Raw genomic sequence first — 23,281 nt, 5'->3', positions numbered from 1 at the left:
AAGGTGTCCCTGCCCAAGGCAGGGGGGTTGGAACTAGATGGTCTTTAAGGTCCCTTCCAACCCAAACCATTCTGTGATTCTATGATGCCATAGTATACAACTATGAGTTACCTGTGGTATTATTGGGACAAACAGTGCACTGAGTAAAGCTTTGTACTGCATTCAGGAACTACTTTAATGAGCTGTTAACTTGGTGAGCAAGGCAGGGTGTAAAGCCACAGAGATATTCTGTCACCCTGCCTATTCTCTTGAATTTTAGTTATTTTAAGTGGTTTGTGTTATGTCGTCAACGTTAGGTGAATTGGTACTTATTTGCATTACAGAGTCTTTAGATTTAACTGCCCTGTTGTTTTGTTGTTAGTTGCTACCACAGTACCATGAATAGTTGGTCTGTTCAGAAGGGAGATGTCTCCCTTCTTCAACTCTCCCATTTTCTACCTAACATGTCAAACATCACCACAGTCCACCTTCATAGCTGTTGCCTGGAGAGTATCAGTGTTGCTTGTCCTGGTCAGTCATACCTGCTTCTTTGATGAGAGGATAGAGCTTTGGGAAATAGTTAAAATACACCTCTATTTGAGAGACAAAAGCCTCTAATGTATGTTTCTGAGTATTTAACTTTTTGACTACTTCTTCACAGATAGCTATGCCTCACCAATGGTTAGAGGGTAACCTGCCTGTCAGTGCCAAATGCGCAGTCTGCGACAAGACTTGTGGCAGTGTTTTACGCCTGCAAGATTGGAAGTGCCTTTGGTGTAAAGCTATGGTAGGTGCAGTGAACGACGTCCAAGAGTCCAGGATTTTGCCAGCTTTATTGCTTGCCATTATTTTTATCTAGTCAGTTCATAACTGAGCTTTTGGATTATGTGGGAGCAGGGAGCTTGTGCAAGCTCAACTCTTTCTGACGTTCATAATTTATCGTGACTGTCACACTTACTTCAGTTAATTTTTAATACACCCACAGATGCAGCTTTTCTTTAATAGGTGTTGGCATCCAATGTGTTTTCTCCGCCTTCTCCTAACTGATAAATGAAGGCTCAGATGCCTGTTCTGTATGCTTGATAATCTTGTTACTGTCTTGTCTCTATCGTAGACATTGCTATAATAATATTTTAGTAATATTTAGTAGTGTTACTAATATTAATATTTAATAATATTGTTGTATTATTATTTTTATTTGTGCAAAATCTTGAAGTTGTCTCCTTCAGGACACTCTGTAGGTTGCTGATTGAAATTTTATAATGTTATTGCTGTTTCTCTGAAATAGAGTTTTATCTTAATTTTTGTAACTTGTCTAAAAAGATGAGTTTCACATGCTAGGCTGTAGAAGTGGAAAGTCAGCAGTCTTTTTGTGGTTGAGGCTTTTGGCATATAGATGTCCGAGGCTCTGTGTGTAGGCAGTGGGAAGTGGTTGGTGATTTCCAGAGGTGATTTGAAAGTTAGGTGAAGCGCAGCACCCTCTGTGTGTGCCTGTTTTTCCAGTAACTATAGAAGGGGCATCTACAATACATAGTTTACGGGATCCACCTTTGGAGGGTTGGCTTGGGTTGGTAGGTGTGCTGGCTTTAGTGCAGGTACATCTTCCAGAACATTCAGGTGGACTAGGCATGTACAAAACCTATTGCTTTGCATCTGCAAAGTGTGCCCATGGGCCCCAGCACAGGTACTGGCTGCTGGGAACTTGGTCCTCCCTTGCTCATGGATGGAGGTAAGTGATTCCCTTGACAGCATGATTCCTATCTGCTGTAGCAGTAGCTGAAGATGAATTTTTGTGGAATAAGTAGTAAGCCTTCATAGTTGAACACTGATACATTTTTTTTTTTTCAGTCTTGCCTCTCTTCTCTTTACACCTAAATGTTATATATTAGTCCATTTTTGTGACGAAGATACTATTATCTTTTGAAATAATCTTTTGTTTCTTTTGTAGGTTCACACTGCCTGTAAAGATCTGTATCCTCGTAAATGTCCACTTGGCCAATGTAAGGTATCGATCATACCTCCAACAGCACTAAACAGTATAGACTCTGATGGTACGTAGTATTGTAGTGTGTTCAGTGGTAGCTCTGGACTTGCAGTGCCTAGTGAGATCTGTATAATTAAGTGAGGCCAAAATCCTTCTGCTGAACAGGTGAATGCAGTCTTCAGATTTAGAGGATAGTGTAATTTTCCATGTAGCTCTTTAGAGAATTATGTAACCGACATGATTGAAAAAATGTTTTTGAAAGTTCCTCCTCTAGAAATTTTCTCACGATTTATTTATGACCCTTGGAAACTTTTCAAGTGAATGACCAGAGTCCTCAGATGAAGCGGGCTGATGACTGCCTGGCATACGTCACTCAGTCTAGGAGTTCTTAAATTCTAGATAACTTTGCTTTATACAGAGGTAACCGAGCAGAACGGCTCGGATCCAACAGCTACTTTACTAGGCTATAGAGAGGAATTGCTACCATAGCCTCTCTAAATTTCTTTTAAAAATAAGCAGTGTGAGAATCCTGCAAGACACTGATAGAAACCCCAGTGAATGTGCGGGACTGGGAGGTGCCCTTTGGTGGCTCAGGATGAGCAGTGGGAGACTGTGCTTAAAGGCAGGGAGTGGATTTTATGAGGAATAGCATGACATCGAACTGCTTTCATTTTATAGTTTTGTTGCTGGCAAATGTAGACCAACAACTTTAACACAATTTTAAGAATTTTATTGTATGAAGTTAGTAAAAGTGTTTATGCTGTATATATTCACTCTTCTGTATTTAATTGCTGTGTGGAGTCTCAGACCAGTGTGTCATGCTGCTGTTGATTATTCATGCTAGGAAGATTGTTCCATATGTGGAATTATTTTTCTTGGCATTTAAATAAATTAATCAAACCTTATTTTAAAGTATACATTATGATAATGTGGAATTAAATTAGCAGCCTCTATCCTATTTTTTTATTTGCAGCTTTAGTAATTTTTTAACGCAACTGAAAACAACATAGTTATTTTACTATTGCCTGAAACACATGTCAAAACCTATACCTGCAGTGTGTGGTTCTGCATTGTTGCTGAGAAACCACTACTTCCATGGAGTGGTCATGTTAGTGACAACATTGTCCATTAATACTACTTACTAAGGGCCTTTTAGAAAACTTCCCGTAATCAACTAAGACCTGCATTGACTTAAATAAGCTTTGGATCACAGCTGAAGGTCTGTTGTTCAGTGATTCTATTATGATTAATAGTATAACTTCAGTCTGAGAAAAAAATTCTCATGTGAAGTCTCAGCTGCGAGCAGCTGTGTAGGGTAACTTTTAAAATCTGAGTAGTCTTAGAAAGCTCTTAGAGACATGGAGGATCCAGTTCAACACAGTAAGGTTAAGGAAAAATCAGATTAAAAACCAAACACTTGTAACTGAAATACGTACTTAGTTCTGTGATAATCTGTGAAGATGAGACTTGAGAAGTAATTCTAAAAGGTTAATAAACTTATTCACTGTGGAAAAACGATAAAGCTATTGTCTTCAGGATTTTACCAGATCTAGGCACTGAAAATACTGGAGAGAAAAAAACAATGAAGTGGTAATTCTTGAACAATTCTGTTTTCCTTGCAGGGCTGATGTTCAGTTTAGCATGTACATTAATGCATGATAAAATGTGCTCCTCTTGTCCTTCATTTCTTTCTTCCTCTTTCCCATGATTTCTTTTTGTGTTGCTCATATTAGAAAGCCTTATTTATTTCATTCTTTCTAACTATGTTCACAGGTTTCTGGAAAGCCACATGCCCGCCATCCTGTGCCAGTCCTCTTTTAGTTTTTGTTAACTCAAAGAGTGGAGACAATCAGGGAGTAAAGTTCCTTCGTCGATTCAAACAGTCGTTAAATCCAGCTCAGGTGTTCGATTTAATGAATGGAGGACCTCACTTAGGGTAATGACCTTGGAAATCTTGAGCAATCCTTTCTGCAAGTGAATTTAGTATGAAGTATAGTGTTGTGTTGTCCCCTCATTTCTGTAATTCTATCACCAGTATCTACTGTGACTTCCTAATTAAAATCTAAGAGATAACCGAGTTTCAGTATGAGTTTTGGTGGGTGAAGGGATTTTAAGATAATATTTTCCTTTTAGGAAAACTTACTTGAAAATCCAAACCTAAAACCCATCAGCCCAAGTTATTTGTAGCTTTTTGGCTAGCTTTGACTTCTGTTAATTGATAAGGTTCAAAACTGTAGCACATGTGCATGCCTTCCTGAATCAGGGCCTTTATGCACAGTTGTCTGGGTGCTTTTCTTCCATTTCATATGTGTAATTCAGATATTCCTGTGACTTTGTTGTGAATAGCTGGGGAATAAAGCTGCTGTCTACATGTACTTGGCATCTTTTCGAATTCTGAATGCTAATGTCCGTGGGGCGCTCTGCAGTTGTTGATGGATGAGTACACTAAAACTGTTGTCTCTGGAAAACTACAATGGAAGTATGGTTTTAGGCAACATATGCGAATGGTCAAGAAAATTAACATCTCACAAAGTCTGGAGCAAGAACACGATTAAAACCATCGGGCATTCTACAGAATCTAAGGGTTGATTGTTGGAAAGATAAGGATGAAATTTGCATAGGGGTGGCCACAACCCCAGCATCTTTGAACATTCATAAAGATTAGGTTCACGCACGTTTTTGTGTTGCCTGATTTAATTCCACTCAGATGTATCACTGTGGTTAAACAGCCTATTAATATCAGTTACAGCAACTAGAAAAACTAGTTTTTGTAGTCTTAACGATGCGGAATTGTGCTTGCATGATAAAAATGTAGATGAAACCAATACACTAAAATTTATTTCAAACAGTGGGCAAATAATACAAATATAATGGAATATAGATATTGGTTTTTATAATTAGTACTGTGTTATGGACATGTTATATTAACCTTTTCAGTTGTAATTTTCTTTTCATTATAACCCTGATTTAAATCTGAATTTGATCTAAGTGACTTTCACCTAACATTTTGTACATGTAATTACAATGACAGATTAAAGTATGGAAGGTTCATATTAATTGGAGAAACAATTTTTGAGAGAGGACAGTCTTTAAAAATGTATCTGTATGCAAGTTCTCTTGCTTCATATAGTTATACCTACCTGCAGCATGGTCAGGAGGCTCACTTCGTGTTTTCCCGGTAGTCGTAGGTCAGGTTGGTCACTTCTAAGTATGTTTCCCAGTTTCCAAAGAGAGGTCCTTAGCAGTTATTCTATCAGATAGTGCTGATGTCTTCTTTGATTTGATCTAAAAAGCAGAGTTGCATTCTTTCAGGCAGTGTATTTCTAGGGGTTTTCTTCCTTTTCTCAAGGTAGGAGAAATAGTTCTGGTTTCAACATTTTTTTTCCTTAAATATTTGCATCCTTTTTTCTGAGCAGGTGTCTGCCTATCATATACAAGTGACATTATTTTCTTTAGAATAAATATAAATGCTTAAAAAAATGTATGATCTTAATATGTTGCTTTTAGAAATCGTTCGGAGGTTATACATATTCTGGAAAATAACATGCATTAAAATGAAACATCTTCCTTTTTATTATTTTAGAGTTTATACTTCCCAATTCTTTGTTTTTTTAAGTTTAAGTCCCTGTTGTTTTTACCTCTTGGCTGTTTCTTCACATCTCATTCCCCTTTCCTCTGTGTCTCACCTTTCTGCGTGTTCTGTCTCTCTTGTCCTCCCTTTCTCTACTGCCCAAGTGCTGTATCCTGTAGCTGTTAAAAGTGAGAGAGCAGAAAGAAGAGCCGTAGGTAGTGAAAGCAGGATATGGCTTTAAGGACTTACATGAAATACTATTATTTGTCTTATATTGTTGTGATCACCTTATGTGTAATAATTACCTTCAACTGTCCTTGCATTTGGTTAGTTACTTGTTGGCAAAAGCCCACCCGTGTTGTGAAGTGCATCCTGTCATCCTGTCTTAACCTCTTCTGAAAAATTCCCTGTGGTGCATTGTGCTTCTGGCTGAAGTGGGAAGCGTAGAGCAGTTGCAATTTCATAGCTTAGAATTTATTTTAAAAATATTAATAATGTTAATAAAGTAATATTAATAAAATCCTGAAAACAATATCAAGGGAATTTTTTGAAGTAAACCTTGGCATGTTATTTATCAGAAATGTTAGTATAAGTAGAATATACAGCAATAGTAGGGATGCACAGAGGCTTATTGAGTAGCTGGTTGCACCCATGTACCCCATAACAATAAAAGAAACACCATAAAGGTGCTGTGCACCGTGTTTTCATGTAACAATTGCTGATGATGTAACTGGTCTCTTGCTAATGGACATAACTGGCTCTAACAGGCTGCATTTTCTCTGCAGTTTGCGGTTGTTTCAGAAGTTTGACAACTTCAGGATCCTTGTGTGTGGTGGCGATGGAAGCGTGGGTTGGGTCTTGTCAGAAATTGATAAGCTCAGCTTGCACAAACAGGCAAGTGTGTATACTTACTTTCCTTGACTAGACTTACTAGGCTTAATTCTGTACCCTTTTCCTTGCCTTGGTTCTTTGTCATATAAGTGGAGATGGGCCAAACTCAATAGTTACATGAAAATTTCCACTGGCGTAAACAGTAAATTGTATTGGGATTACACAGTTTGTTTTCCAAGCTTTAGACATCAGCTGTATAATTGTTTGTTGCTTGAAATAACAACTATTTGTAATAGTTTGTCCTTTTTTCTAGTTTTCAGTAGTAGATTTGCTTCTGTGCTGTGTTTCAGTGTCAGTTAGGAGTGTTACCCCTTGGTACTGGAAATGACCTTGCTCGTGTCCTTGGTTGGGGAGGATCCTGTGATGATGATACGCAACTTCCTCAGATTTTGGAGAAACTAGAACGAGCCAGCACGAAAATGTTGGACAGGTAAACCTAAATGTGCATATACATGATTTGCCATGAGATTCAAATTGTGTTTGTTTGGGTTTCTGGTGGCCTAAATCTGTCTTGGAGACAGTGTTCAGTGGCTTTGGTTTTAGGGTGCAGGGCATAATCATGAGAGAAACCAAGAGAGTAATGGGGACAGCCCTTTAACATGCTTTTTAAACTGAAAAGCGAGAGGAGATAACAGTTAATGAAACCATGAAGCCTGTTGTCTAAAGGTAACAAAAGGAGACAGTTGATTGCATGAAGCTGCATCACTGCCTCTTTCAAAAAGTTTGTAAGCATTGAGAAATTGTACAGGTGCAAAACCATTTGGGACAGTTTTATGGGCTCCCTGCATGCTCTCAGATACAATTACAGGTAGCATCTTTATTTAGGAAACACCTGAGCTCTCTGTCTTTGGATGTGGGGAGAGCTTGCGGCGTGTGCTTTCACCCTTCATGTAGTTCCCTGAGGCATCAGCTGTGGAGAAGATGCTGGTCTAACTGCACCTCTGGTTTGATCCACTGCTTATGCTTCTGTTTGAGGCATTTTTATAGGGAAAAGCTAGTGATCTTCCCACTCCTTGTCTTGTGTGGTTTTCATCTGTAAAGGAAAGGAGCAATCCCAATTTTAAAAAAGTCAGAGAAGGTGATGGTCATATCATTCCATTGAAGGTGTAAGAACTGCTTTTGAGGGTATTTCTTACTCTTACCCCTTTCTCCCATGGGTGTCTCTGTTCTTGCTATAGTTACAAACATGTGAATGTCATCGAAGAGGATTTTAGGATTTTTTAAAATGAAATAGAGAAACAAGTTTATTTTAAAGACTTCTGCAGACTACTTGATTGTTTTATGGCAAAGTATGCAGCTAAATGCTTGTTACTGATCCTTAGAAGTAACTGTTGGCCTAGGCATTCTGAAAGATTCATGGATTAAATCGTGTTTGCCTTTTTCTGTACAGAAAAAAGCTCAGTTTCATTTTTGGCTCTAATTTCAGTGGACTTGCTCCCAAGGCCATCTGCACTGATTACTTGTTCTTTTCAGCAGGTTTTGAAGGATGTTGCTATTAGTGGTTTCATACTATCTGTGCTGTAGAGTACTGTCCTTTACCAGGGGAAAAATTATATGTGTGTAAATGAAGATACTTCACCATTTGCTTTATTCTCATGCCTCCCATCCCTAGTTGAGGTGAAAAGCTAATGTTAACTTGGAGCTTTTTCTCCAGGAAAACATATATTTTCTCATTCTAAAACCAGCACAACTGTGAATATTTTGCTGGAAAATCATTGTTGCCTGCATTGAATGTCCCATGGTTTGCCTACAAAGAAGGCTCCTCATCAGATCACTAACAATATGTCTGAGCAACAAATTACTACCATTATTCTTAATTATTTCACCCATATTCAGGTAGCATACAATTAAAAATTAATTTGTTGTGTGTGTTGTTTTGGTTTTGGGTTTTTTAACACGTTACTCTGTGGTGTGGCAATGAGTTTTCTTGTTTTGATATGTTGGAGAAAAGATAAAACTAACAATCTGGAAACTTAAAAGCTGTTATGATTCTTTCAGGTGGAGTATAATGTCATATGAACTGAAATTACCAGCAAAGCCTTCTCTTCTTCCAGTGACTGCAGAAGAGTCGGAGGAATGCCAGGTGGACTTTTACTTTTGTTTTGTTGTTTCGTATACTTAACTCTGAGCTTCTGAGATGACAGTATTTATAATTGAAGCACTTGTGTGAACAACAGAAACAGGTGTTTTGTGATCTGCTAACAGAACTGAGTCAATATCTGTTCATGGCTTGTATCTCAAATAATGAGGATTTCGAGTTCTGTATTATTTGACAAAAATGAATGAAGGTAAGGAGTCTTCAGCAGAGCAGTCAGAAAAATTTATTCCTGAAAAATGTATCTTTTATATATTTACAATATCTTAGATTATATGTAATTTGCAATACTTTATATAAGAATATAAGATAGTATTATCATATAATAGGATTATCTATTTAATTAAATTATTTTATATAAGAATGAATTTTATGTAATTTCATACATAATAATATAGTAGTGTGTTATTATATAATACTATGTGTACTATAATATGATGTATCAATACTTGGAAACATATTAATATATTTGTATATATAAAGCAAAGTGATTTTATTTGAGTTTGGACTAAGCATTGAAAAAGACGTTTTGAGGGCAAGGGTTGTTTCTGGATGAAAGAAAGAAAGAAAGAAAGAAGCTTTTCACAGCTTGTAAAAGTCAGATCAGTTGATACCACCCAACTTTCACTTTGTTTCTTCAGAGAGCTCTAAATCATAAGTGACCTCAAAGAAAAGCTTAGTCTATCTTTTAGACTAGGTTTGTGCTTGAACTATGTGATGAGGTTTCAGTTTTGAGGGAGAGCAAGATGCTTTAATCAAATTAATTGGCATGAAAAGTCTGACTGAAAATGAGAATATGATTTATTTCTTTAGAAAGTTAAAGCATATCGACTTTGGCTCAAAAATACTTGAAGAGCAATAATTAATCAGCAGGTTCTTGAATAATTTAATAATTCAGGCTGTTTTAATTGGCAAGAAGGTTGTGACCTTTGACAGCTTGCTGGATATAGAGATGCAAAAAGACTGGGCCTCCCTGGCTGAGATTTTAACAGGGTTGCTTTTTACACAGCCCTTTTTCCAGTGTCAGACCGAGGCTTTATCTTCTCTCATTTTGCCAGACTCTCAAAATTTTCAAGTGTATCTTCATCATGTAAAGGAAAAAATACATTTTCTTCTAGATAGTTCTGGTTTTGAAATTGTATTTAGCACCTCCTGAAAATGGAACTGCGCATACAAAACCTCTTTGGTTTTTGGTTTTTTTTTTTTTTTTTTAGAAAATCGGATCTGTAAGCTATAGTTAACTGCCATTACTCTGAGTTGGAGAAACCTTTTTTCCTTTGAGTATGCTGTTCTATCTCTATTTTAATGGGTTTTGCATGCCTTGTTGAGTTATGGTATTTCAGAAAAAGAATGATGAACCTTACAGTAGGCAATATATTAAGATGCAGTTCAAAAAGTAAACAGAAGTACATAGCCAATTTTTTGTTATTTTTCCTTCCTTCAGTTTCAGGAGACTTGTTTCACTTGGTTTGGTTCCAGAAGTTTTGTCCTGGTGTTTGAACAACAGTAGTTCGTTCTTATGGATCAGATGGTTACATAGTGGTTTTTTCCTTGAAATGAAAACTGATTTACTGTCAGTGTTTTACAACTAAGGCTGCAGTTTAGGAGAAAAAAAAAGAGTGGTTTATCTACCTGCTTCATATCAAGGGTAAAAACACACAAAGAGATTCTTAAAGTAAGCCATCAGAAAATTTCAGAACTGCATTTATTTCAGAACTACATTTGCAATTTGGTTAGAATTTTCTCTTAAAACTGAGGTCTGGATTCATGCCTATTTTAAGACAGGATATAGTGTGTGAAGATGTGAGTGTCTTTGCCTGAGTATTTCAGGTTTTATAATTCTCCTGTGCAAGAAGAGACAGACCATGCACACATGCATTTTCCCAAACGTTCTTATAAAGACAAAGCCCTAAATGGTTTGCTCCTTAAGGATTGGTTTTGATAACATATACCACTTAGCAGCAGGGGTACTTTGGGAGTAAGGGACCATCTGGATTAAAACTGCAAACTTTTGATTTGTTCTTAGCTGAGCAGCTTAGTTTGAGGGAAACTACTTGGTTTAGAAATAAAAGATGTTAGAATATAATAGTTTAGGTTGTTAGAATTCTAAAAAGAAGGTAGATTTTTTTTTTTCCTACCTCATGGATTATTTTTAGCCTAGAAATAGCTTACTGTTTCCTCTTCAGGAGGAAAAGAGCTGTGGATCAAGTTCTCAGATGCAGTGTTACTTTGAATATTAAAAATCTGGTACATAAAATACAGTATACAGGTAGAATCTTCATTGCTAGCTGCTTGTCCTTATATTAGATCGGAAATCCTGCTATTTTTGAAGGCATTTTAACTCACTACTTGGTGTTAAACTGCTGAAATGTGTGGAAATTGAAGTAATTTTTGTGTTTTCAGATATCTGCTTATGAGGACTCAGTAGCTGCTCATCTTGCAAAAATTCTCAATTCTGATCAGCACTCAGTTGTCATATCATCTGCCAAGTGAGTTGATAGGGTTTATGTGTGGGATAAATCCCCTGTGTGACATCATCACCATAATAACCTTCTGTGTAAGCCTGATTTTCTTATGGTTGGCCCAGATGGCTTGACTTAATATATCTTGATGTATATGTTTTAGAGAGGATATTTTTTCTGCAAAATTTTTATATGGTATTATTGTAATGTATATCTTAATTCTCAACACATCAACATTTTAAAAAAGAAATCACATAATATTAAAGTGGTCTTAAATCACTCCAAATCATTATGCATCTTAAACTAATACAAATATGTGATCTACTTCACGTTAATTTTTTTCTGTTTTGTTGAATGAATATCCGTATCATTTAGAGAAGAAACAACTTCCCCAGTATGAAGCAGAACTTCAGATAGGTAGCTTTGTCTTAGCACTCTCTGTGTCAATTCCATAAATAGCAGACTTGGACAATGGGCTTTTTTCTTCATACTGAAACACGTAAATATAAGATAAAATTAGTTGGGAAATCATGGACATCATCTGAAATCAGAAGTATTCCATGTATACTTTCTCTGTGGAAAAAAACCTTACATTTTGCAATACGCAAAAGACCAGTGACACTGTCTTCAAAAATACATCTGAATGTGGGTGTTTTTCTGTGAAAAGCAAGTTAATAAAATTTCATTTTTAAAGTATACATAGCACATGTTGAAAATTTAACTGCAGGATATTATTATAACTCCCAATTCTAAATTGGGTCTGTATCTTGTTAAGTATTTAGTTTCTGTCAAATCAATTTCAACCCAATGAACAGTACTAAGCAATTATCCACACCTCGTTCCTAAGTTTGCTGTCTGTCTGCAGTACAGGTAATAAGAACCAACTCTTTCTCAGATTTACACAACACAAATGCATTGCAGTCGCTGCAGTTTGCATAGGCATGCCTCAGGGTCAGCTGTGGTTCAAAAGCACGAGGTGTGCAATAGGATGTGTATGGCCATAGGCTTTCATCTCAGAAGTGCTCCATTAAAGTCAGTAGCTTTTCTCCATGGTTTCTAGGCTCCATCTTTGCATGGGAGTTTGCAAGACTCTGTTTTAAGTTAGCAAAGTGAAGGCAACTTTGCTAATAACTCCGGTATGGAAGGTGTACAAGCAAGACAACAGATAAAATTAGTCCCTTTTATTTCAGTTCTTAGAAATCATAGAATCATAGAATGGTTTGGGTTGGAAGGGACCTTAAAGACCATCTAGTTCCAACCCCCCTGCCATGGGCAGGGACACCTTCCACTAGACCAGGTTGCTCAAAGCCTCATCCAGCCTGGCCTTGAACACTCCCAGGGATGGGGCATCCACAGCTTCTCTGGGCAACCTGTTCCAGTGCCTCACCACATTATCCATGAAGAATTTCTTCTTGATGTCCAATCTAAACCTCTCCACTTTCAATTTAAACCCGTTACCCCTTGTCCTGTCACTACAGGCCCTTGTAAAAAGTCCCCCCCAGCTTCCTTGTAGCCCCTTCAGGTACTGGAAGGTGCTATAAGGTCTCCCCGGAGCCTTCTCTTCTCCAGGCTGAACAAGCCTAACTCTCCTAGCCTTTCATCACAGGAGAGGTGCTTCAGCCCTCCATAATAAATAAGAGACTAAGATACAATGCGTGCAAAGGCTTAAATAAAAAGGGAGGAAGAAGCTTTGTTTTAAAAGTTCATCATCACTAGCAAGCCATGGAAAAGAGTATCATCTGCCTTGCAAATATGATCAGAGTTCAGTTTCCAGCAAGAGTGGTGTATAGAGTACGCATATAAACCAATTGCTGTAATAATTTAATATTCAGAACATATATTTAATTTAATTTGATTTTTCCCTTCTCCTATTTTTATCTGAAGAATATTATGTGAAACTGTAAAGGACTTCGTTGCCAAAATAGGGAAGACCTATGAAAAAACAATGGAAAATGCAGAGGAAGCTGATGCCATGGCCATTAAAGTAAGACAATGACTATTTTCTCGTTTAACGTTGTGCTCTTGTGTTATAGCTCTTGGGCGTTTAATTTTTGAACCTCTCCAGAAATGGAGATCATAGAATCACAGAATGGTTTGGCTTGGAAGAGACCTTAAAGATCATCTAGTTCCAACCTCCCCTGCCATGTCCCATGGCAGGGACAGATGCCCAGATTGGCTTCCATTTCAGCCAGTGCCTTAAAAATTCTTCTCTTCATAGTGTGTAGAAGTTATTTGGAAACTCTATATAAACTCTGTTTACACATTTTTCCTTCAGAAAGGATAAAGTACATGGTAACGTACACAGACATAAGTGGAAGTACAGGAGTTACACTTTTCTCTGAAAGGAATTTAGTTACAGGAAAACAATGGGATAATGAAGAGGGAGTATGCTGGGAGAAGGAATGGAAGAGAGACTACAGTGTTAATGGGTTTAAGATGTAAATTGTAGAGATCATGTTGCAAAAACATTGAAAGAAACAAGAAGGATTGGTATGGGGCACAAAATTTACATGAGCTGAAAAGGAAAGAAGAAAACAGATTCACTAACAATCCCAGAATCTGAAAATGTACTTGCTTAATGGCAGTTCCTGTTTCACGTTTCTATTCAGTGTACATTTTAGAAAATTAATTTTCTTTTTTACTATTCCAAACAGTTTTGGTTTCCTTTCCCTTAAGCACAGAAAATCACCTCTTTTCCCATGTACCAAGAGAGCAACCACTCGGTCAGGGGTAGAGGTGTTGGACAGTGTTTGGTTGTCTCTTGACCCTATTTGCTCTGTGACAACTCAGTTGCTTAAATGTGCACCTGTGTTACAAAAAGCCAACTAAACCCAAACCCACTATGTGTTTTCAGTCTAACAGCTGAGCATCTCCCCATAGGTTATCTCTCCAAATCGGGGTAGTGAGCACCCGTAATTTGTTGTGATGCATGGTATGGGTAAATCAGTGCTGGTTCTCTCTGTGTTGCAGACCATCAGAAGAGCAAGATCTAATCTGTACCTTAGTTATGTGGCAGGCTGAGTGTAGCGTAGTGTGTTATTTTAGTCTAAGTGTAGGGGTGGGGTTTGTTTTAATTGCTGTAATCTGGCTGGGTGTCACAGAGTCTGCAAAAACCCATGCAGACCCCACTCATAATGTGAGATTGTGAAATACTGAACCTGGGTTTGAATTTTACATAGACAATGACATAGACACAGACAGTTTTAAATTCTACTGCATGGAGAATTTAGCTCCCTCCCTATAACCTGGTGCTTGATTTCCTGAAAATGTTTGTGTATTTACTGGTTTTTTTGGGTGTGCATGTATTCTTTTTGACTTTGTCTTAGTGCACTGAGTTAAATGAGAAGCTAGACCTATTGCTCCAGGCTCTTCACACAGAAGCCCAGGCTGCTCCCATTCTCCCAGGCATCACTCCCCCCATTGTGGAAGAAGAAGCAGAGGAGTTCTCAAGTGAAGAATCCTTGTCTGAAAGTAAAGAGCAATTAGTGGAGTGTGTCTCAAAGTCTTCCACCCAGAAACTCTTCAAACCGAGGGAACAGTTAATGCTCCGGGCAAACAGCTTGAAGAAGGCTGTGAGACAGATCATTGAACAAGCAGAAAAAGGTGCACATCAGCAACGTTTTGATCCTTACTGATAGACTAATGATGCTTTTTATTTTTTTTTTAACCAGCATCAATTTTCATTATTAAAGCGTGATTTTGACATTCTCACGGAGATAAAAGTATGTGCTTATTACAAGCTGCAAGGGAAGGAAATATAGCGTGTTTGGATGTTGATGACTGTCTGTATATATGAATACGTATGTATGCACATGTGTGCACATATGCAAGTGTGTTTCCTTTGTAACTATTACCCTTCACAAAACGAACATTTCTGGCAGTAAATCTCTATCAATGGGCAAAGGATTGCTAGACTCTTTTCACTGAATTTCCAATAGAAATCTTTTCTTAGTATTTTTAAACTGAAAGTTAAAGCTACAGGAAAGAAAAGAAGCTAATTTCCCATTCTTGCAGATTTACTTTAAAGATCTTGGGACTTTGTCTTTTTCAAATATGCAGTTGTGGACGAGCAAAATGCTCACAGTGAAGAGCAAGTGAACCAGTCCCCACTAGAATATAGCAAGGAATTGGATGACTCTAAAGAAGAGGAAAAAGAAGAAGATACAAAGGAACTTGAGTCCCTATCAGGTGAGTAAATTAGGAATAAATGCATTTAACAACATGCTGTTTCCTTTTAGTTGTAATATGGAGCATAGTTGGCTTCATAATGAAAAAGGACAAGCATGTTGTTTCACTGGAAACTAGTCCCAAATTTTAATAGATTTGGATAAATAAAAGTTGAGGGGAAAATGGCAGAGATGAACAGTCTTTTGGAAAGGATTTACAAAGCTGAGAAGGTGTTTGCTGGGGAGAGAAGTGCCTGCATTTAATCCAGTGTTTACAGTCACCTTTCTACATGAACCTGCACAGGGACTAGAGCTTCGATAATGGTGGCAATCGCATGTCTCAGCCGTATGCGTTTTTAGGACGTATTATAGGAACTTCTGTCAGTCATTTCTGTTGAAGGGGTTTCAAGTTGTGTGAAACAGACATGTTTATTCATTTTATTGACAACAAAACCCAGATGGCTCAGCTGGGAACTTGCCTTGAAACAGTTATTGGAACAGGGAGGATGAATTTAAGTATTCTTTATGAAGTGGAACAGTGCAAAGCAGGAAATAATTTAATAGAAACTGAAACACGGAATTCTCCTGAGAAGTGGCAGTACTAAGGTCACCCTCTCCGTTTATCTAATCCAGAACAGAAATTTGAACCAAAGTCTTTGACATCCTAGAGGTCCTTCCCATGAAAAATTTCTTGTGCTGTTGTCCCAAATACAGGTCATTCGTCCAGCTAGTTCCTTGCAGCTGTATAGCAAGCCATATGGCAAGCCAGTATACCACTATACTCTTGCTTTTCCAAGGTGTAGACGCTCCTACCTGCTCTGTCCTTGGTCGAAGGGACTTTACCAGCTGCTGTTGTCTGAGTGCTTCTGCTTTCCTGCAGGAACTGCGTTCTGTCCTCACTGTGGGGCTCTGCAGGTTACTCTCCAAAAAAAAAAAAGGGAGACAGCATTTATGTGTCAGTAGCCCAAGCTGGGTTTTAAAATGCAACAGAAAGAACCCAGTCGTATTATTTGTATTAACTACTGTACAAAGCAATCAGAATATTGAGTGATCTGTCTATAACAGCTTGCTTGTAAGGTAGCAGTTTCATTAACTAATAGCCCGTTTTGTCACTAAGCTTTCCTTTTGGTTATTCAGTGTTTGGTTACTGTGTGTAAAATAGTATTTAGAGAATAGTCATCTCCTGAAATAGCATAGTTCTAATTCCTGCATTCCAGTGATAGGTTAAAATCTCTCCTCCATGTGTCCTTTATGAAATCTGCCAGCGAGTGGCTGCAGTGGAAGGAAGAAGAACAGTTTGTTTATATGGGACCCTCACTTACCTCCTCCATTGCTTGGTTTTGTCATCAAGCCAATCCATCCAGAGGTCATGTTTGGACATATCCCATCACGAACGTCAATACTGCATTTTGTCTTGACTGGTAGTTCATGTGCCAGGGTTGTTCAAGGGTCTCAAGCTGCATAGTCCATTTAGTCCATTTAGTCCATAGTCCATTTTAGTCCATAGTCCGCTGCTTCCTGTCTTGACTGGTAGTTCATGTGCCAGGGTTGTTCAAGGGTCTCAAGCTGCATAGTCCATTTAGGATAGCTGCTTCCTACCATAGGTGGAAATTTCAGGCTTTGCCATACTACCAAAGAGGGCAGTGACGTACAGGAGGTGAAGTCTCAAGATAATCTGTGCGTCATGGAGAAAGAGTGGTAGGTGGTGGACAGCAAAAGCCATCCTCTAGATACTTAGCAAGCAACTTCTTGTGGCAAAATGAGCAAAGTTGTTTTGGGATTTGCATCTCTTTCTGTTACCCTAACCCACACTAACCCAAGATCTTCAAAAGGTGTTGTCCTCATGAGGCTCTGCTCTGAAGCTGCTGCCTGGGTCAGCAGCTCCTACCTTAGAAATACATTATAGTCTCTTGGGGCTTCTGTTGATTCAGAATCTCACATTTCCTTTTCTCCAGGGATGGATTTCTGACTTTCCCCAGTGATTGTCTGTTCTTTGGCCCCTCTCCTTTTACTTTGGTTATAGGAATCACTGCTTGATGGTTGTTCAGTTTCAATAGTAGCTCATGCAGGATGCTGGCCCTACAGATGACCCAATCCTACTGCTGTAGATATATAATAAAATAAAAATATATGTATACCCATATGTAGAAATACATATGAACCCTTGTTTCGTGGTGATACAATTTCTGCGTTCATTGGGGAGCTGCATTACTCTTTATACATCTGATACGTGTGAAATGGAGTGCATATTAATGCTGTCAGTGGAAGATAGGTGTTTAGGGACAAAGCATGAAACATGAATTCAATTATCTGCAATGAAACATCAGTTTCACTCATTAAGGCTCTGTTGTTTTTATCAGAGCATGAACAGCAAAAGTTTATCTTTATTGCAGTTATCCCCATGAGTCTCATCTGTCAAATAAAGAGCAGCTGCTCTGTTGATTTTCCTGTGTAATATAACTGCCTTGTTCCCAAGTACAGAGAGAACAGACTGTGTGAATAGCATTGTGAATTTTTCAGTAGCATTATGAAAAATGAATGTTAGTTTTGCTCTGAATATTATGTTTTACCCTCTGAGGATGTTCTGGTCATGTGATGGAAGATAATATTTTTCCGTATGTTCTTTACCTTCATCTAAATATTTAATAACTCTTTTTAGATATCACTTGCAGTTTTTATTTCTTTACATTTTTTAACTTTGTATTACAGTGGTTTGTCATGCATAGATAGAAATCATTGTGTTACATTGTTATCATGCAATACTATAGCATTTTATGATAATTGCTAAGGCTGTTATACAAGTGTCAAAAGTCAGAAAGAGCTGTTAGTCCACTTGGTCAGATCTTTCGTATAAAACAGCCCAGAAAATTTCACCCACTTATCCCTGTCCTGCCTCTAATAATTTCTGTTTCACTTAAGCAAGTCATACAGAAAGATGTTTAATCTTATTCCTGGGATACAAAGGGGTGAAGAATTTGCCATGTCATTGAATGTTCCATCACTTAAAAAAAAAGAAAGGGATTGCCCAAATCCTGGCCTTAATTGATTTGATCACAATTTCTGAACCCTAGTTCTTGCTACTACATTTGTCTGGAGATTTTTCCACTCTGCATTTCCTTTCCATTAGAGTCTTCAGACAGTGCACCCATGTTACTCTCAGGCTGAGTTATCGTGATTGATGTAAACGGATCTGTCCCCCTCCTGCCACAAAACGGAGTATATTTTATCCTTCCCACCGCATTTCTGGTGATGTTTTTCTTCTGCTTTCTTGGTTCTAGTCCTAATCATTCGATTTTTGCTGCATTAGTTTTCAGGTTTTGAGAGGAATATATAGATAACTTTGTAATAATTTCATTTTTTGTTCTGAGCTTCTTCGGATGATCAAGGTTGAAGTTTTCCTAAGCTGAAGTAGTTCTGACATGTGAGATAATTTGGAGCAGAGGTAGCCAAGAAATATGGATGATCATCTGGTGTGCAATAGCTTTCTACACGCACATGGAAATGCTATAGCAAAGCATTTGGTAACGCCCAAACTTTTGTCGTTGGGCCCCAAGTTCTGCCTACGTCTGACGGGGCTGATTGTTTCAGTTATTTTGGTAATTGCTGTTTGGTTTTTTGTGAAAAAGGAGATGACGGGAAATTGATCTCGCCCGTGATATCTCTAACTGCAGAGGACAAGAATGCCTGAACATGGCTTTCCCTTCCCTTGCAGTTTTCAGGGTGGCTGTAGATAAAGACATCAGTGTGTTGTTTGAGGTTTTCAGAAACCTGAAGCAGGCAGGGGGTCTGTTTTAGCTGCTTGAAGCAGATAGCATGGCTGTTGATTGGGTATTTCCATGGTCTATGAGTTAGAATAGCTGTCTATACTAAAATTGTTATAAATAATAATCAACTATAGAATATAGGTATATTCATAAGTAAACATACATGGAATTTAAGTCCAAATTTGTATTATTTCATTAACATGTTTATCAGATGCTTACTACAGCATTAAATACTACTGCATTTTACGGTGGATATAGTTCAGTTTTTGCTAGTAGTTTGAAGCATAAGTTGGGAACTTGTCACATCGAATGCCATGCACACTTGTTCGTTTTAATTTCTGCTTGTCACTTGATCTGTTTCTGAGTTTCCTTCCCTGTATTTAGAAGAAAAACTGTTGTGAGGGTGAAGAATATTTGTCACAGAATGGTAACAGATTCAATGAATGCTTTTGAAATATTTTCAGGAGTTAAAAACTATGTAGGGTAATGTCATAATAGGTGTAATTAATGCTCTTACTTTTACTTCTTCTGCATAGTTAAAACTGCACCAAGATCTCCAGATCGACGTACAAGCCGAGGTATCCATTCTCAGACAGGATCTTTCTCTGCTCCAGCTTTGGCTGCAAGTAAGGAAAACCTCCCAGTGCTTAACACTAGGATTATCTGCCCAGGTAATTATAATATTGAAATCTGCTGTTCCTTACAGTACTTTAATATTGCCTTCTGTTCCTCTGCTTGCAGTCAAATAATGATTTTTACTTTGTGTGAGGAGCCCTGAATTTGTTTTAAGTGACATACACATATTTGTGTTGTATTATATAGTAGGAAATGCAGAATAATGTAGAAGATTCCTGGCCATTTGGCACATCACCAGATGTAGCACAAGTGTTGTGTCTGATTCTGGAGGATGAAAAATGCAATTCAGCGTCTTAGAATCACGGAGTGGTTTGGGTGGGAAGGGACCTCGAAAGGTCATCTAGCCCAGCCTCTGCCATGGAGCTGAACTTGGCAAGGGCTCAGCTGCCTTTCTGCTCCAGAGAGCCAGAGAGAGACCTGAGCAGATAAGCAATATAGGTAAAAACTGATAGAAGCACAATCATTCCCTATATGGATTTAATGAACATTTTGTCTCTCAGTATGTGTCTTATGACAGTGTATGTTTCTCTGTTTATCAAACACAAACTGGTTTTGTGTCTTTTTTCCCTTTTTTTAATCAGGTTTGAGGGCTGGTCTAGCTGCTTCTATTGCAGGAAGTTCAATTATTAGCAAAATGTTGCTAGCAAACATCGATCCCTTTGGTGCTACGCCGTTTATTGACCCGGATCCAGATTCACTGTAAGAATTTTTTTTTTCCTAAATTTGCTGTTTTGCTTTAGTTTGGAGTTCTTGTTGGGTTTTTTTTTTTTCTTTCCATTATGAAATTCTGTATTCTGTCATATGGCAGTAGACCTCAAGACCTGAAAACAGGTTGGTTTGTGCCATTTTAGTTATAAATATTGCAGAATTGTCTTGCAGCAGCAGAAATGATAGGAGGCATTTGCTCACTTACCCCTTGCCCACTAGCTCTGAGAGGAAGAGGCCAGCAGTCCTTCAGAGCTGGGTTTTCCTTCCCGAACCCCGCTGGTCTGAACACAAGCTCAGCCACCAGCAACATGTTGAAGCAGGTCTGGGCACTTCGTAGTGGAGGAAGAAGAGTGTCCCCCTAAGGACTGGAGCAGTGAGATGAAAACCTTGTTTCCTAAGCTGTCTCTGCTTTCCAGAAGTGCGTGTAGCATTGGCAGAGACATAGGGATAGTATCTGGGTTGTGGGCTGTGGCTCCCCTAAAACAAAGCACTGCTGTGCCAGCAGCATCAGCCAAACATCTAGCACCAGCATGCCTAAACACAGCCTGGGTGCTCGACCCCGGGTGGTGCTGCTGTCTCAGTGCTGTGCCCAGGGCAGCTCCTTCCTCTTATCCCTCTGTTAATTTGGGGATGGTGGAGATAGTGCTGGATGAGGGTGTGGTACAGTTTCTTCTTTGCCCTATGGGAAGTAACTTGTGCTTGCAGAGGTTCTAGCAGCTGATCTCTCTGTTTGACCGCTGTTGGGTTTCCACAGGAGATTCAGAGGAAACATGTCCTGAGGTTTCTCAGTTGATGTATAGCCGCAATCTTGGTCAAAGCTCTGTGTGTCCAGGTACTGTACAAATGTACACCTAATTATCTCTTCTCTTCTAACAGGGAGGGATATTCAGAAAAATGTGTCATGAACAACTACTTTGGAATTGGGTTAGATGCAAAAATTTCACTAGAATTTAATAACAAGCGAGAAGAGCACCCTGAAAAGTGCAGGTAATACAGTTGTCAGTGACAGAGCCAAGACCTTCCTGTTACTTTGTTTTCCTTACCTATTTAGTCTGGGTTTTTTCCTTATCCTAAAAATACAAGATATAATGTTTGTATTTCAGTATGTGAATCTTATTTTACTTGTTTTCAGAAGTCGGACAAAAAACATGATGTGGTATGGAGTTCTTGGCACAAAAGAGCTACTGCAGAGAACTTACAAGAACTTAGAACAAAAAGTTCAACTTGAGGTAAATTTCTTGTATAGATAATGTTTTGTGATGTTCGTTGCATCAAAGGGGTTGACCAGGTTTTAGGGACAATAACAGAACTGAACATACACTAAACAGAAGGAAAGAGATAAGGAGTCTTAATCCTTCAGGTTCATGTTAAACTATCTGAAAAGTTGATTACACGTGTACAAGGAGCACACAGATGATCTTAGTCAAAAATTCCTGACAGAAGACGGAAGAGTCTGAATGTGTATCACAAGAAACCCAGCTACACCAGTAGGGACTTTCTCTAAAAGGCGTTTGAGACAGTCCCACAGAAGCAGCATGGTATTACCAGAGCAACAACAAATGCAGTTTAAATTATCTAAACAAGGTTATTTTTTGTCCTTTAATTTCTAGTGTCAAATCTAAGTCTTCTTCACGATACTGACAACTCAAAGGAGATATAAACGATTACCAAATGCAGAAAAAGACTATAGGATGGTTACAGTTATTTCCCCCAAAGAACACCTAGGCTAGAATTTGACAGAGAACATATTTTTTCTTTTTTGTTCATGCTAAATATTTCATATGTGAGTTTATGATATTTATATGTAGATAACTTTTCAAGTTGAAGGAATAATTTTAAGTTACTTAAACTCTTTCTCACTCCTCTGAGATGTAGAAGGATTTTGTCTGGTGGCAGCAGAATGCTGTTATCTAAGGATTTAGTAATTATCAAGGAATTATGCAGTAGTTAGCTAATATAATGACAGGAAAGAACGTTATGTATGCTGCAGATATCATTCTAATTTAAGGATCTTTTGAATAAGATTCAAATAAGATTCAATAAGACATTCAAAGCTGACCTTTCCATAATTATTTTTGAATATTTCTGGAAGTAAACCAGCAAGTAGAAATTTCACATTTAGTGTCGCCTTGCATAATATTAGCCTTATGTTAAAGTGTGTGATGCAGTGCGTGGCATTGGAAAATTAAAAATATCAATTTCAGGAGTTGCAGGCAGACTTCTGCTACAATACAAATGGCTCTGCAGCATCTGTTAATATCACAGCATGTTTTGGATAGTGCCACATTGTGATTAAAATGTTAAATTCTGTCTTGTTGTTGAGATTAAATCATAAAAAGAGAGCATAAGCACATTCTGGAAACAATTTTGAATCTCTTTCTCCTCCTGATAAAATTGCTACAAATTTTATCCCTATTTCCTGAGGATTTCTATTTCATGTGTATAAGATCCTTCTGTGGGACTGGTAGCTTGGAGTAATGTGGCAATCTTCTTTAAAGGCAACCTTACGCATATTTATAATCCCGAAAGTAACACCTGAATCCAACATTTATGACCTTATATTTCCAACTCGCTTCAAATCCACACTTGTGGCACTGCTGCAGGACTGCACCTTTGACTCCTGGTTGAATGGTTTGAGATTGTTGGGCTCACCTCTGCAGGCAGTCATCTGCTGTCAGTCCAGGCTGATTTCAGTGAAGTCTGTAAATCTACTCTTGGCCATAAGTAGGATGAGATTGACCTACATCATCCCATGATGGTGTTGAGTAGGACTCGGAGTTGCTTATGGGTTTTGGAGGATAAAGAGGGCACAAATGGTTGGTCACAGGAGGGACCTCTTACCTGTAAAATCAACAGCTCCTAGACACAGCCAGGGTAACAACTGTGGGGTCAGTCCTAGATTTGCCTTTGCATTTTCGGGAGAAGACTGAGTTAATTTTACAGGAATGCAAATATACAAGTGCTAATCATAGAATCACAGAATGGTTTGGGTTGGAAGGGACCTTAAAGACCATCTAGTTCCAAC

The 23,281-nt window shown here is 38.2% G+C and overlaps 1 protein-coding gene across 1 annotated transcript in view; it reads left to right on the top strand.

The window, feature by feature from the left end:
* The window catches only part of LOC104514257 (diacylglycerol kinase eta-like), a gene marked incomplete at its 3' end in the record, with an annotated part of 56,134 nt that overhangs the window by 28,664 nt on the left and 4,189 nt on the right, over positions 1-23,281 (top strand). Inside the window, exons 6-19 of the mRNA XM_010157881.1 lie at positions 641-766; positions 1,928-2,030; positions 3,737-3,899; positions 6,320-6,428; positions 6,716-6,855; positions 8,424-8,508; positions 10,924-11,009; positions 12,867-12,966; positions 14,309-14,585; positions 15,042-15,170; positions 19,449-19,583; positions 20,130-20,247; positions 21,133-21,243; positions 21,389-21,485. Coding sequence (XP_010156183.1) covers positions 641-766; positions 1,928-2,030; positions 3,737-3,899; positions 6,320-6,428; positions 6,716-6,855; positions 8,424-8,508; positions 10,924-11,009; positions 12,867-12,966; positions 14,309-14,585; positions 15,042-15,170; positions 19,449-19,583; positions 20,130-20,247; positions 21,133-21,243; positions 21,389-21,485 — 1,779 coding nt within the window. The remainder of the gene's footprint in view (positions 1-640; positions 767-1,927; positions 2,031-3,736; positions 3,900-6,319; positions 6,429-6,715; positions 6,856-8,423; positions 8,509-10,923; positions 11,010-12,866; positions 12,967-14,308; positions 14,586-15,041; positions 15,171-19,448; positions 19,584-20,129; positions 20,248-21,132; positions 21,244-21,388; positions 21,486-23,281) is intronic.

Source organism: Eurypyga helias, unplaced genomic scaffold, assembly GCF_000690775.1.
Source record: "Eurypyga helias isolate BGI_N326 unplaced genomic scaffold, ASM69077v1 scaffold6668, whole genome shotgun sequence".
Classification (NCBI taxonomy): Eukaryota; Metazoa; Chordata; class Aves; order Eurypygiformes; family Eurypygidae; genus Eurypyga; species Eurypyga helias.
The sequence above is the reverse complement of the archived record's forward strand: the minus strand, read 5'-3'. Positions and strand labels throughout refer to the sequence as shown.